A 14538-nucleotide genomic window follows, 5' to 3' on the forward strand; every position below is an offset into this window, starting at 1 on the left:
ATTTATATATAATAATGTCTAGAGAATCATATTACTTAAAATTAATGCAATAAAAAATAAATGGATTTTATTTTGCCCACAACAACTAGTGGAAGATATATATATATATATATATTTTGAGGAAAAGTGGATGATATATATTACAAAGCAATATATTTATAATTGTTAAACCCGTTTAGTGTATAAAGAGAAAGATTAATATGACTAAAAGACCTAACACAACACATGGATGTTAATGTGTTTGACTTGTTCAACTCTTTTACCGAACAACCCGTGTAATACTAAAATTTCTAATTCCGAAGAAAATTCCAACACATTTGGATCATTCATTCATTATTTATTTTCTGAAAAACTAAAATTATTTAAATTAAAGGTTCAGATTAATTATGTGGAAGAAGATATCAATAAAATTTATGGTGATATATATATATATATATATATATCTTCTATATAGAAAATGCATGTTGGTAACAAAAATTATTAGTTAACGGAATATTATTAATATTTAACGGAATATACTTTAAAATCTATTAAAAATAAATATTTATTAATTATATTAATATAAATTTAAATATTATAAAATATTATTATTATAATAATATTTAATACAAAATTATATATTTAATAATTATATTAATATAAATTCAAATGTTATAAAATATTATGATAATAATCTATAATACATAATCTTAATTTTTATTGAAAAATTATCATTTATATTTATAAAAAAAACATGTTATATTTTTATTACTTAATGTAACTTAACTAAATATATATTCATTTGCTTAAAAAAAACTAAATATATATTCATATTAAATAACAACAACAAGTATAAATACATTATATATAGGTGTCATGTGTGTACAAATAGTATGATTGTGTAACTACATGAGAAATTATAATAGCATTTATCTTCTATAAAAAATAAACAAACTTTTTCTCTAATCATAAATGTAAGATTTGAATAGTACCATAAATGTTTTGTATATTAAATAATGTAGTTTGTGATCTACAAAGTTGTTATATTATTTTTATTATTTTATAAAAAAAACCATAAACAATGTTTTGGTTTAATGTTTCTTTTACTATGTTTATGATATTATTTTATATATAATATTATTTATTTATGTAAAATTTATATAAGAATCATAAAAACTTAATAAAAATAATTAATAAATTTTCTAAATAAAACTAAAGAAATGTTCATTGCAGATTGCTTGCACTTATATATAAATACACACAAATAAACTAACGTAAATTTATATATACCTTTGAAAGTTCGGATAGAGGTGACAATTTTATCCGGAAACTAATTTACCCATGGGTACCCTACTCTGATGGATAGGATATTACCTGATGAATTAGGATTTAGGGTAGGGTGAGGGTGCAAAAATATGAACCCGATGCAGGTATTGGGTAGGGTACGAGTATATTTGTACCCAACCCTATTGCCCTACCGACCATACCCGATTATATATGTATATTTATTTATAGTTATATGCATGTACATATATAAATTTATATGAATATATTTTAAATTTAATTATAATTTTTAAGATATAAAAAATAAAATTATAAAAGATATGTAGAAATATTAGTATATCTTATAAATATAAATACCTGTCATATAATATATATTATAAATATTTAATATACATTTTCAATTATAATTTATACACTAAAAATTGAATACTTAATGATCTAAAATTATAAAATCAATTCATATATATTATGTATATATTCTAAATATAAATATATTGTATCATATTAGTATTTAGGATCTTTAACCCATCATATTACATTTTAATTAACTTTACAAGTATAAACAAAAACAATATATTACATTAACATTTTCACAATCTCTATCACATTATATTATAATTTTATTAATTTTATAAGTATAAATAATGACTTATTAGTATTTACTATTTTTAATGCTTAATCATGTCATATTTCATTTAATTTTATAAGTATAATATATTGATTTTTTTAATTTTAAATTTTATTAGGGTCGAGTTACCCATGGGTACCCTATGTCCGTTAGGGTAAAACTCGTATCCTACCCGCAAAAAATTATAGGGTAATAGGGTAGGGTATGGGTTGAACATTTTTTTATAGGGTAGGGTCATGGAATAGGCATACCTTACTCTGGTTATTTGTGGTGAAAGTACCTAAGTTATTATGTTTGTAGCACTTAAGTACCCAAGTTATTTATTTGACGGTGAAAGTATCTTCCGTCCATACTTTGGTACAGTTTTGTACAACCGTCAATTCTTACCGTTAAGTTTGTCTGTGACAAGTACGCAAAAATACCAAATTAAATAGATATTTGCGGCGAAAATAGCAAATTTAAAAGATGCTTGCGACGAAAGTACCCAACTTAAGAGATAATTGCGGTAAAAGTACCCAAGTTATAAATAAATTTCACACTATGTAGATGGACTTAACAACAAAATGGACAACTATACTAAACTGCACCAAAACATGGATAGAAATTACTTTTGCCGGCAAAAAAATAACTTGGGTACTAAAGTACTACAAACATAATAATTTAGGTATTTTCGTCATAAATATCCCTACACTACTCATACCCTACTCGTTGTCATCACTAAGTTCGAATGAGTTTGCTAAAAATCAAGTTTTTTTTTTTTAATTTTACAATTAAATATTATTGACACTTTTTTTAATTGAATAATATTGACATTTTTTTTAATTGAATATTATTGACACTTATACCTATTGAAATGATTATATATTTATTGAACATATTTAATATGGTAAATTCAATATCACCCTACGTTATTTAAAAAGGAAAAAAAAGACTCCAGTCATTAGAATTGAACACTACACTAACTTAAATATAGAATCTCCTTTCAAAAAAACAAAAAACTTAAATATAGAATCACACGATAATTTAATAGGGTAAAATTCATCTGTACTAATTTGTGGTGGTTAAAACTTTCCAATATCATATTACATTTAACAATAACTATTTTGACATGTTGTTTCATAATTAATTTATTCTGATGTGAATTTAATTGTTCTAGTGTGCGCTTGGCACACGCGGTACTTGGCAGGAAAGAATCAAACGGTCTTCAAATGTCGCATCTTGGGGATCCAGCTGGCAATCAGTAACTTGCGACAGCTGGCCGAGCACAAGAAATTACAGTAAACCCTGGTGTAGAAGAGAGCCCTAGACGGAGGGCCCACCTGATTCAGTCTTCTGTTTTTGGTGGCGCGGTTCCTTTAAAGGACGTGGAGCGACTCTGCTTCAGATTTCTCGCTGTCTCTGATTCAAACCAGTCACCACCACTTGTTTCCTTTCTCCAATTTCACCGGGACACATTTTCCGGCGGATTCGCCGCCGGTTGGAATTCCCGGTATAATTCTGCCATCTTCGTTGGTATCTTCATTATGGGTTTCATTTTGATTTTTTCTTTTTAATATTTTCAAGAAGAGCTTATATAAGCAATGTTTTGGGATGAAAATATATGCATGCTTGAATTTTATTCATGGGATTTCATTGATTTTTGTGTGTTGATGTGAAATGAGATTTTGGGGAGTCTCCTTGTTATGACAACTGGAATGAAAGAGGCAAAATAAGTCATCGTCTTCTTTCTTCGTTTGGTTGCAAAAAAATTGCAGGGGAATAGGAAAAGAATGAACAAGTCAAAATTTTGAGTGTCTTTTCTTTTTCAATATATTTTTGCTTTTTTTTTTCCCTTCTAGAGCCGAGTCAATAACAGTTTTGTTGGTTCTCTAATGATTCCAGTTATTTTTATTATATAGAATTAGAGAAGAAACAAATGGAGCCTTTTCCGTCTTACTTTTCGACTACTTTTCCCTTCTCTCGACTTTGTAATCATATTGAATCAAAATATGAGCGGAAATGAGGGTTGTTTTTTGAAGAAAACAGAGCTCTTTGTTTTTGTATAACGTTAATTACTAGAATACTAAAAAGGCATTCAGTCAATCTTTTATAATTTGACTTTTTGTTTTTTTGTTTTGGGTTTCTAGTGTAGATTCCCATGAGCTGAAGTCGTTGCATATTCTTAAGTTCTTTCTGGTTTATGCAAGTGTCATTAATCAGGCTTTTTCATGTTTAGATGGAAAGTTTCAAAGCCCCTTTTAGGGGTATTGCGAATGATGTCAGAGGAAGAGCTTCATGTTACAAACAAGATTGGATTAGTGGTCTTTGTTCAGGAACCGGGTATTTATTCAAATTCAAATCAGTTATGCAGTTTTATGTTTCTCATTCTTTCCACTTTGTATTTTAACTCACTAATATATTTATTTTTACAGGATCTTGGCTCCAACAACGTACATTTTCTTTGCTTCTGCTCTTCCTGTTATTGCCTTTGGTGAGCAACTGAGTAGAGATACAGGTTGGTCACCTCATTACTCTCATCATATGTTTTAGAAACAAGAAAGCTTTGGTCAATGGCTGAAAAAGTACAAGAAAAACATTTATTTGTTAAGGAGCCAACTTTTTGTTTTCTCTTGAGTTTTTGTTAAGGACTTGTTATACTCTTACCATAACTATGCACATTTCTCATTATTTGAAGATATATACAATAGGGAATGTGTTTTCCGTTTATTTCAACATTTAATGAAAGCCAAACACCTTTTTTTTGGAGGTAGATGGCAGCTTGAGCACAGTTGAAACTCTGGCTTCTACCGCAATTTGCGGTATCATGCACTCAATTTTGGGAGGACAGCCTCTATTGATCCTTGGAGTTGCAGAGCCTACAGTTATTATGTACACCTATCTTTTCAACTTTGCCAAAGGAAGGGAAGATTTGGGACGTGAACTGTTTTTGGCATGGGCAGGATGGTAGAGAACTGACCACCTTCAATAACAACCTTTTTGTTTTGAGTTCTCAGAGATTTCTGTATGATTTTAATGCGGTTTTTTATTTATAAAATTATGCAGGGTTTGCGTATGGACGGCACTTTTGCTGTTTCTACTTGCAATATTCAATGCCTGTACAATAATCAATAGGTTTACGAGAATTGCAGGAGAGCTTTTTGGCATGTTGATATCTGTCTTATTCATTCAAGAGGCCATCAAGGTAAGTTCTTTATTAAAGAAAATAATACTGTATGAGTTATGAATTGGCAAAGGTAGCAGAAGTCATATGTTGAATTGTTTTTATTATGTAAGGGAATGGTGAGTGAGTTTGAAATTCCTAAAGCTGAAGATCCATCTTTGGAGAAATATCAATTCCAGTGGCTATACGCAAATGGATTATTGGGGATCATTTTCACTTTTGGTCTTCTCGTTACTGCTTTAAAGAGCAGAAGGGCAAGGTCATGGTGGTATGGCACAGGTTCGTAGCATTTTCTGAATGACTTTTTTTATGTTATGATAGTTTTCATTTAGAATCTAACAATATTTACTATGCTCTACAGGGTGGTTCAGAAGTTTCATTGCAGATTATGGTGTTCCATTAATGGTGTTGGTGTGGACAGCCTTGTCCTTCAGTGTACCAAGAAAAGTTCCCTCTGGAGTTCCTAGAAGGCTGTACAGCCCTCTCCCCTGGGATTCTACATCTTTAAGGCACTGGACGGTAATCCAGGTAACCATTGTACGAAAATATTACTTATGACATAAATTAAGTTAGTCACAATACATGCTTAAGTTAGTCACAATACATGCTTAACTACAATTATATATACTGAACTATGTGAGATTATAGATCAAAAGTAACTATAGAAATACCAACCAGGTTTGGTAATACTAGAATCCATTTGATCTTCTCCTAGATCCACACTCTAGTTTCTCTTTTGCATAATGGGACAAAAACTTATGAGAATATGTTGTGTTCTAGCAGGGATTGAATTGGTCATATTTATACTGCTGTAATAGCAGAGCAGATATGTCAGTTCCTTCCATCAAAGAACTGGCAAATAACTTTCTTTCCCAACCAATACGTCTTAATGAATCAATACAAATTGAATTAAAATTCAAACAGATGTAACTATATATATCCTATATTTGATTATGTCCAAAAGCTATATGTAGTAAACTATGTGTATTAAATTTATTTTTGTTTTATAATATGTATCATTTATATATAAACATATATATATATATATCATGAGTTCATAATGTAATATTATATACATTGATATTACAATCTCCCACTGAACTATGACTATATATATTACTACATAAAGTATAAACAAAAATTCTATAACTGCGCAATACAAATTTAACACATACACCATCTGGTTACAAAATCCTGGCAATTTGATTCAGCTGTAGTGCATCATAAGCGAACATGATGAATTCATAATTGATCAGTCTCTTATAATCACAAATACAGAAAACCAAAACACATGGATTACCTACTAGTATGATCATGCTTTACATAAAGTAATCAATTTCAACAAGCATAGGTGATCCTGATGGACTTCATAAATCTGCATATTTACTGATATTTAACCAGTAAGGAATGAATGTATATATTTAATAAAATTATGCAGAAACCTTTATATAAAAATATATTTATCTAATATCACATAAATTATTTTATAAAACTGTATAATTTAGACAATGCATACATGTATTAATGACTAGTATTTAAACATTAAAGTTACTTAGAACTCCCATGTTCACCATATGTTCTGTGAATACAGAAACTGGGAGAGCATTTGTAAGTGGATCTGCAAGTTGCTCCTTTGTGCCAATCTTGATGACATCAACCTCATTATCTCTAACACTCTCTCTAACTGAGAAATACTTCACATCTATATTCCTTGAAGCAGGCGTCCTTCTATTATTCTTTGAGAAAAACACTGCTGCTGCATTATTATCACAGTAAATCACCAATGGCCTTTCAATTGAATCCACCACTTTCATCCTCGTAATAAAATTCTTTAACCGTAAGGCATGAGCAGTAGCTTCGAATATTGCAATGTACTCTGCTTGAAAAGTTGAAGTTGCTGTCAATGATTGCTTGTTTGTCCTCCATTAGATAGCTCCTCCAGCAAGCATAAAAACATAACCAGAACATGATTTTAAATCATCCAAGTCTTGTTTGTCCGAAGCATCAACATAACACTCCACCTTCAGTTCTTGATCCTCAATTCTCTTATATACCAACATATGATCTCTAGTACTTTTCAAGTATCTCAACACTTTCATCTCTGCAACCCAATGTTCGTGCCCAGGATTTGACTGATATCTAGACAACATATTCACTGCAAAACTAATATCTGGTCTGGTAGAAACATGTATAGATAAACAATAATACGAATCATTTTCAAGATTTAGTATCATTTGTGATACACTTTTCTTTTAATGAAGTGCGTGAATAAGTTATCTGATACTTGTAGATTAAGTAGAAAATTTAGTTAAAAAAATTAACCACTTTAGAAGTTAAATTTCATTCTAAATTTTCAATTTGCTTCAGATTTCTTTACATGTGCATATGATCAGTACATATATTTCGACTAATTTGTAGTATTGAATATATATGTCTAATAAATGCATACGAAATTATATAATTAATTTAAAACATACTTCAATAATATAAGCATGGCTACTTTGGCAGCATTATGCATCAATGAAATATGCAAGATAATTATTATATCATGAAGATGAATTCTCAAATTTACGTAGACTACAAATAGATTTATATGCATATACACGGCATAAATTAAGTTAGTCATAATACATGCTTAACTACAGATATATATACTGAACTATGACAAATTATAGATCAAAAGTAACTATAGAAATACTAACCAGGTTTGGTAATACTAGAATCCATTTTGATCTTCTCCTAGATCCACACTCTAGTTATCTTCTCCTAGATTCACACTCTAGTTTCTCTTTTGCATAATGGGTCAAAAAATTATGAGAATGTGTTGTGTTCTAGCAGGGATCGAATTGATCATACTTATACTGCTGTAATAGCAGAGCAGATATGTCAGTTCCCTCCATCAAAGAACTGCCAAATAACTTCCTTTCCCAACCAATACGTCTTAATGAATCAGTAAAAATTGAATTAGAATTCAAACAGATGTAACGATGTATAACCTATGTTTGATTATGTCCAAAAGCTATATGTAGTAAACTATGTGTATACGTGTATTAAATTTATTTTTTGTTTTATACTGTGTATCATTTATATATAAATATATGTCATGAGTTCATAATGTAATATTATATACATTGATATTACAATCATTTTCTTTGAGAATGCTTTAAATTATTCTTCATCTCAAGAGTGTGTGAACAAATTTCTTTTACACTGTCTACTGCAGGATATGGGAAAGGTTTCTCCTGCATACATATTTGCTGCTTTCATTCCTGCTGTGATGATAGCAGGGCTTTACTTTTTCGACCACAGTGTTGCCTCGCAACTGGCTCAACAAAAGGAGTTCAATCTAAAGAAACCTTCAGCTTACCATTACGACATCTTGTTGCTTGGATTCATGGTATGTACTGATTGCACTATCTTGTTGCTTGGATTTATGTTCTAGTACATGTATTGATGGTGATAGTTAAAATTGGTCATAGACGCTACTTTGTGGACTAATTGGTTTACCTCCATCTAATGGAGTCTTGCCACAATCGCCAATGCACACAAAAAGCCTAGCAGTTCTCAAGAGGCAGGTAAATACAGGACATGTCAGGTTTTTATTTTACAATATTTTTCTGGTGATTGAGGTAAATTTAGATGACTGACTAATCTTATCCATATGCAGTTGATGCGAAGAAAAATGGTGGAGAGTGCCAAAGAAAGCATAAAGCAGAAAGCCAGCAACTCTGAAATCTACGGAAAAATGCAAGCTGTGTTCATCGAAATGGACAGCGGTTCATTTGTAAGCCCTCTAAATCACAACACTATTCTCAAAAGGAATATGTTTTGTCTAGAAAATCTTTATCAGACAAGAATATTTTTGTGTCCTTCCTAAATGGTTTCTGGTGCAGACTAGTTCAGATGTACAGGAGCTGGAAGACTTAAAGGAGGCAGTCATGAAAGGTAAAAGCGAATTGGAGAATGCAAAGGAGACATTTGATCCTGAGAAGCACATTGATGCACACTTACCAGTCCGAGTTAACGAGCAGAGATTGAGCAACCTGCTACAGTCACTTCTTGTTGCAGCATCGGTCTTTGCCATGCCTGTAATAAAAAAGATACCTACATCAGTTCTCTGGGGATATTTCGCCTACATGGCCATAGACAGTCTGCCTGGAAACCAATTCTGGGAAAGAATGCTTCTTCTTTTTGTAACTCCTGGCAGACGATACAAGTAATATGTCACTTCTCTTAAGCACCTCTTTGAGCAGTTTAAACCATTTGTTGAACAAAATACTGATACTCAAACACTTTGGCAGGGTCTTGGAAAAAGTTCATGCTTCGTTTGTGGAGTTGGTTCCATACAAATACATGGCCATATTTACACTCTTTCAATTTGTGTATTTCCTGCTGTGTTTTGGTGTGACATGGATTCCTATAGCCGGAATATTATTCCCATTGCCATTCTTCCTTCTCATCAGCATAAGACAGTATCTCCTTCCCAAGTTGTTTCACCCACGTTACCTTCGGGAACTCGATGCAGCCGAATATGAGGAAATCACTGGCGCCCCAAGACTCTCTCTTAGCCTCTCTCTCAGGGTACATAAACATAAGCATAATTAATAACCATTTATTGTTACATCTGACTATCAAATATAATAACTCATAAATGTACTGATTTTGTATCAGGGAAGAGAATCACCCAGATTAGGGGAGGAAGATGGAGTTGAGATGTGTGATGGTGAGATATTAGACGAGTTAACAACGAGCAGAGGAGAAGTGAAGGTCAGAGCTATGAGTTTCAGTGAAGACAAACTTAGTCAGGTAAAGTACCAAGTGATATAATACTAGCTTTCAACATAGTTACATGCTTAATAATGAGGCATATGAATGATATTGTTTGAGTGAAACATCTTTGATGATAGGAAACTTAGTATCCTCATATGTTTTGGCTAATTGTCTTTTTGCAGATTCATCCTGGGGATATTGTTGAGGACAAAGAATGACGAAATATGAGTTGGACTAATGTGTCAACTTGTTATACACATGATTTTCCCACAAGGGGTACTTGAATTTTCAGAAGCATATACATGATTACAGAAAATTATGAATATTAGAAGGCTAATATACCAAAAAAGGTGTAGTAATGGTAGGTTAGTGAATGTTGGAAGATTGAATTTTTGTTGTGCTAAGGACTCTCTCTTACACAATTGAAGTAATATTTAACATGCAGACATTACTCAAATATTTTATGTTTTAAAAATACTAAATTATTTGTATCAAATATTTAGATTGGACTCGTATAGGAAAGAAAATGCATCAGTATTTACATTAGGCCAGAAACAAACAAGTATAACTGTTTAGAATCTAAAAGAGTTTGGGCTTTTAACGGCTTCCTATATGGGCTGTTAGAGGAAGTAGTACAGGAAAGATTGGGCTTTTAATGGGCTATTAGAAAATATTTCAGAATATAATTTGGGCATTAAATGGGGGTTTCTTGGGAAGTTAGGCGGGACCGTACTTTGGGATATGAACAAATTTGAATTTTTATTCAGTTAATGATTTTATAATTTAAGTCAAAAGATGCTCTTATTTTTAACTATTAAGCCCTATTTATGATTTCATCTACGCTGTTCATAATATTTTGTCAAAAATAAATATTGTTCATAATATAAGCGATCAATTTGGGGTACTTTTTTTTTCTTTTTCTTTTGAAGTGACAACTTAGTTTTATTTAAACGTAAAACTCAATAATTCTCATAAACATTCGTATTATATGATTAAAGAGATGCTCAAATTTCTTGTGAGTATTTATATATATATATATATATATGAGTAATGGTAGATCAAATCTTAAATTGCACAGTCAAATTACACCATAATATAAGTAATTTTAACTATACAAGCAAATATTACGTGGATTTCACTTTAAAATATTCATGAATTAATTATGTCATAAACTAATTTTTATATAAAAATATGAGAAACTAAACTTATAAAGCAAAAATTATTAAAAAATATATAGAATAATTTTTTTTTGAAAAAAAATATATAGTTCTGCAAACTTTATTAAAAAAACTTATAAAATATGATTTCTTCTTTAAGTTACCTGCCTGTTATAGTGTATAATTTAAGTATCCAAATTGAAAATGTATGCTGTTGACATGTGGTTTCAACGCGCGGAGCCACTTATTAATCCTCACTTAAAATTCAAAATATAACTTGAACTTAACTAAAAAAAATTATTTACAAAATAGTCTATTCATCAACCCCAACATTTACACTTACCCAGTACCTACTGTGATTATAAATCTTATTTTGATGTGCATGTACCAACCAACCTACTTTAATAACACTAATAACTGCTCTCACTTTTTTTTTTTTTTTGAAAAATCTGCTCTTTCATAAAGTAACGTGGATGAGCTTAAAACTCTATATTGTATTGTAGTAATTCTTCTAGGGAATATACTATTTTCGTTTTATGCAAAATACCATAAATGCTTCCCAATTTTCGTAAATATCAAAATAGTATTCTCTAATTTGTTGTTTATACTAAAATAGTACTCTAGACTTATTTTTTGATCAAAATTATTTTTTTGAAGACATTTTTACCCCTCACTTATATATTTTGTTTATAATTAAAAGTTATTTATAGTTATTTAATAAATTAAATAAACTTAAATAAAATGTAAATAATAATAAAACTTAAATAAATTTATATAATTTAATTAAATAATAATACTATAAATTTATTTAAGTTAAAATCAAATATCAAATAATAATAAAATATAATACTTGATTTTATTTATTTTATTCTTATTTTTTATTATTTCTTTAAGTTTATATATTCTTAAAAATAAAGCTTAAGTATTATTATTATTATTTTATTAATAGAATTAAAACTAATTTTAATTATAGACAAAATATATAGGTGATGGTAAAATGTTCTTTGAAAAAATAAATTTGATTAAAAATAGGTTTAGGTACCATTTTAGTATGATATTAATTTTGAAGGATAGTATTTTTTTTTATAATTATTATTTTAGATTTTTTATTATTTACATTTTATTTAAGTTTATTTAATTTATTAAATAATTATAAATAACTTTAATTATAAACAAAATATTTAAATGAAAGGTAAAAGTGCCTTAAAAAAAACTTTGACAAAAAATAGATTTAGAGTACTATTTTGGTATAAACAACAAGATAGGGTACTATTTTGATATTTAGTTAGGCAAAGGAGCAAAATGGTATATTACTGTAGGGGAATTCTCTTATAGGGGCTTCACTTTAAGCCCTATTGGTGGGGCTCTTAGTGTTCTCAACCTTTTGACAGTTTTCGGCACGATTTTTTTGTATGACAGTGTATATTGTAGCTATTTAGAACATCCTGCAAATTTTCAAAAAACTCCGAATAGTTTACAGTACCGAAACTAAGTTCAAATATGTTGTTGCACGCATGACTAATTTTTTTTATGCGCGTGGAAATCAACATGTTTGAATATAATTTTCGGTATTGTAAACTATTCGAAATTTTCTGAAAATTTACAGGATGCTCTAAATACCTACAAAATATACGGTTATAAAAAAATCGCGCCGAAAACTATTCACAGGTCGAAAAATACTGAGAACCCTATCGGTATGGCTTAAAGTGTTCTCAACCTTTTGACAGTTTTCGGCACGATTTTTTTGTATGACAGTGTATATTGTAGCTATTTAGAACATCCTGCAAATTTTCAAAAAATTCCGAATAGTTTACAGTACTGAAACTAAGTTCAAATATGTTGTTGCACGCGTGACTAATTTTTTTAATGCGCGTGGAAATCAACATGTTTGAATATAGTTTTCGGTATTGTAAACTATTCGAAATTTTCTGAAAATTTACAGGATGCTCTAAATATCTACAAAATATACGGTTATAAAAAAAAATCGCGCCGAAAACTATTCACAGGTCGAAAAATACTAAGAACACTATCGATATAGCTTAAAGTGAAACCATATGGAAATTGAGAATTGTCCTTTTGTATTGTTTCCCATTTTCCTATAATAATATATAAATTAATATCAGGGAGGATTTTGTCCATGTGGCACGTAATTTTCATTATAAAAGTGCACAAAATATCCAAGTTTCCTCAAAAAAAGCGCAACTAGGTCACTATAGCACGCTCTTCCACGTGTATATCTTATCCACTTCTGTTACCACCGACCTGCGATCGACTACGGTAGTGTTTACTTGTACCTTTTCAATCGTGCTCAAGAGGTCGTACTCTAAAGTCTAAAATACCCTTTCTTCGGTTGAAAGACTCTAGAGGTCCTTAGAAACATCCAGTTTAAAGCATAGACGTTTTATATTTTGACTATAATAAAACGGATAAAAATTACCAGTCTATTTTTGGATTCAATTTTTTCTCTCAAAACCACCGAAAACCCCCTCTTCTTGCTCTAATGGCGACCAGTTCTCTCACATCTTTCCGTCCCGCTCCGATCCAAGCATCGTCGTCGTCCACTTCCTCAAGAAAACCCGATCCAAGTCGCCGCAAGCCAGGTTCTGCCAACTGGTGGGCCCCGCTCTTTGGCTACCAGTCCGATCCGGAGTACATCAGCAACTCAACCGGAGAACCGAACGCGGCCTCGGATTCCGAAGCTGAGTCGGAACGGCCCAGATCCAGATTCTCCTTGGGTTGCTTCACCGAGGAGAAGGCGAAACAACTTCGGAGGAAGACCTTGGAGAGCTCCACGTTCCACGACGTGATGTACCACTCGGCAATCGCTTCTCGGCTAGCCATCGACTTTTCGAACCGACCCGAAAAGTAACGGGTCTCGTTCGGAGCTCCGGTTAGTTCCTCGGTACCCGTTCTTTTTTTAATCCGGCGCGGTTGGGGTTATGGAGCTTTTGTTATAGAATAACTTTTGGTTTGTGTTGTTGTCCCTGGCTTGGCATTATCAAAAAAAGCGGTCTTGTATTCTTGTTTAATCTGCAGGGTCAAGATCCATTAACAACTTCTTTGTATTTTGTAATTTTTTTTAATCTGAATCGTTTATGGACGGCTATGACTGTATTCTTGTTTTTATTATTATTTTTTAATTTATTAATCATGGTTATGGTGTTATGGATGATGATGATGATGATGATGAATCTGATGGTTGAGAAATGAGAAACCAACAATCCAGATAGGCCATGAGATTTATGACCAAGGGAGGTTTATTCAAGGAAACATTTTTGATCGGGAATATTTTAAGATGTTGGATAAGATGAGACCACTTTGGCCAACTAGAACTATCTCTATATAGTCTATTGCATAAAAAGAGAACCTTTTATCAATTTAATTAGTTCGCACCTTCTGAAATCATTTTGTTTGACTACTATTTCTTTTGTTAAGGTTCGAGTTCATGATCTCAAAACAAGACGACCCCTTTTTATTAAATCTGTAAATTGACGATGATAAAAGCATGTTATCTGTGATTTGATTAATATAGTGTGACTATTAAGATTCATTGGAATCGA

The 14538-nt window shown here is 30.9% G+C and overlaps 2 protein-coding genes across 2 annotated transcripts; both read left to right on the forward strand.

Moving 5' to 3' along the window:
* The first annotated feature begins 3226 nt into the window (after window positions 1-3226).
* LOC133796337 (boron transporter 4) lies at window positions 3227-10336 on the forward strand. The gene is made up of 14 exons (XM_062233807.1): window positions 3227-3380; window positions 4107-4210; window positions 4303-4385; window positions 4642-4834; window positions 4934-5072; window positions 5165-5330; window positions 5413-5579; window positions 8275-8448; window positions 8531-8626; window positions 8719-8835; window positions 8945-9267; window positions 9353-9632; window positions 9723-9857; window positions 10004-10336. The coding sequence occupies exons 2-14, from the start codon at window positions 4107-4109 to the stop codon at window positions 10037-10039; spliced, it is 2013 nt and encodes a 670-aa protein (XP_062089791.1). The 5' UTR covers window positions 3227-3380; the 3' UTR covers window positions 10040-10336.
* Window positions 10337-13374: 3038 nt separating this feature from the next.
* LOC133796338 (uncharacterized) lies at window positions 13375-14078 on the forward strand. Its single transcript, XM_062233808.1, has one exon. It carries the CDS (start codon window positions 13479-13481, stop codon window positions 13845-13847), a length of 369 nt encoding a protein of 122 aa, XP_062089792.1. The 5' UTR covers window positions 13375-13478; the 3' UTR covers window positions 13848-14078.
* Window positions 14079-14538: the final 460 nt, after the last annotated feature.

This window comes from Humulus lupulus, chromosome 8 (assembly GCF_963169125.1).
Source record: "Humulus lupulus chromosome 8, drHumLupu1.1, whole genome shotgun sequence".
Lineage (NCBI taxonomy): Eukaryota > Viridiplantae > Streptophyta > Magnoliopsida > Rosales > Cannabaceae > Humulus > Humulus lupulus.

Coding starts and splice junctions, on each gene's coding strand:
- LOC133796337 (XM_062233807.1), top strand. CDS start 4,107: ATGGAAAGTTTCAAAGCCCCTTTTAGGGGTATTGCGAATGATGTCAGA. Junction 4,835..4,933: donor TTTTTGGCATGGGCAGGATG/GTAGAGAACTGA, acceptor AAAATTATGCAG/GGTTTGCGTATGGACGGCAC. Junction 5,331..5,412: donor GTCATGGTGGTATGGCACAG/GTTCGTAGCATT, acceptor TATGCTCTACAG/GGTGGTTCAGAAGTTTCATT.
- LOC133796338 (XM_062233808.1), top strand. CDS start 13,479: ATGGCGACCAGTTCTCTCACATCTTTCCGTCCCGCTCCGATCCAAGCA.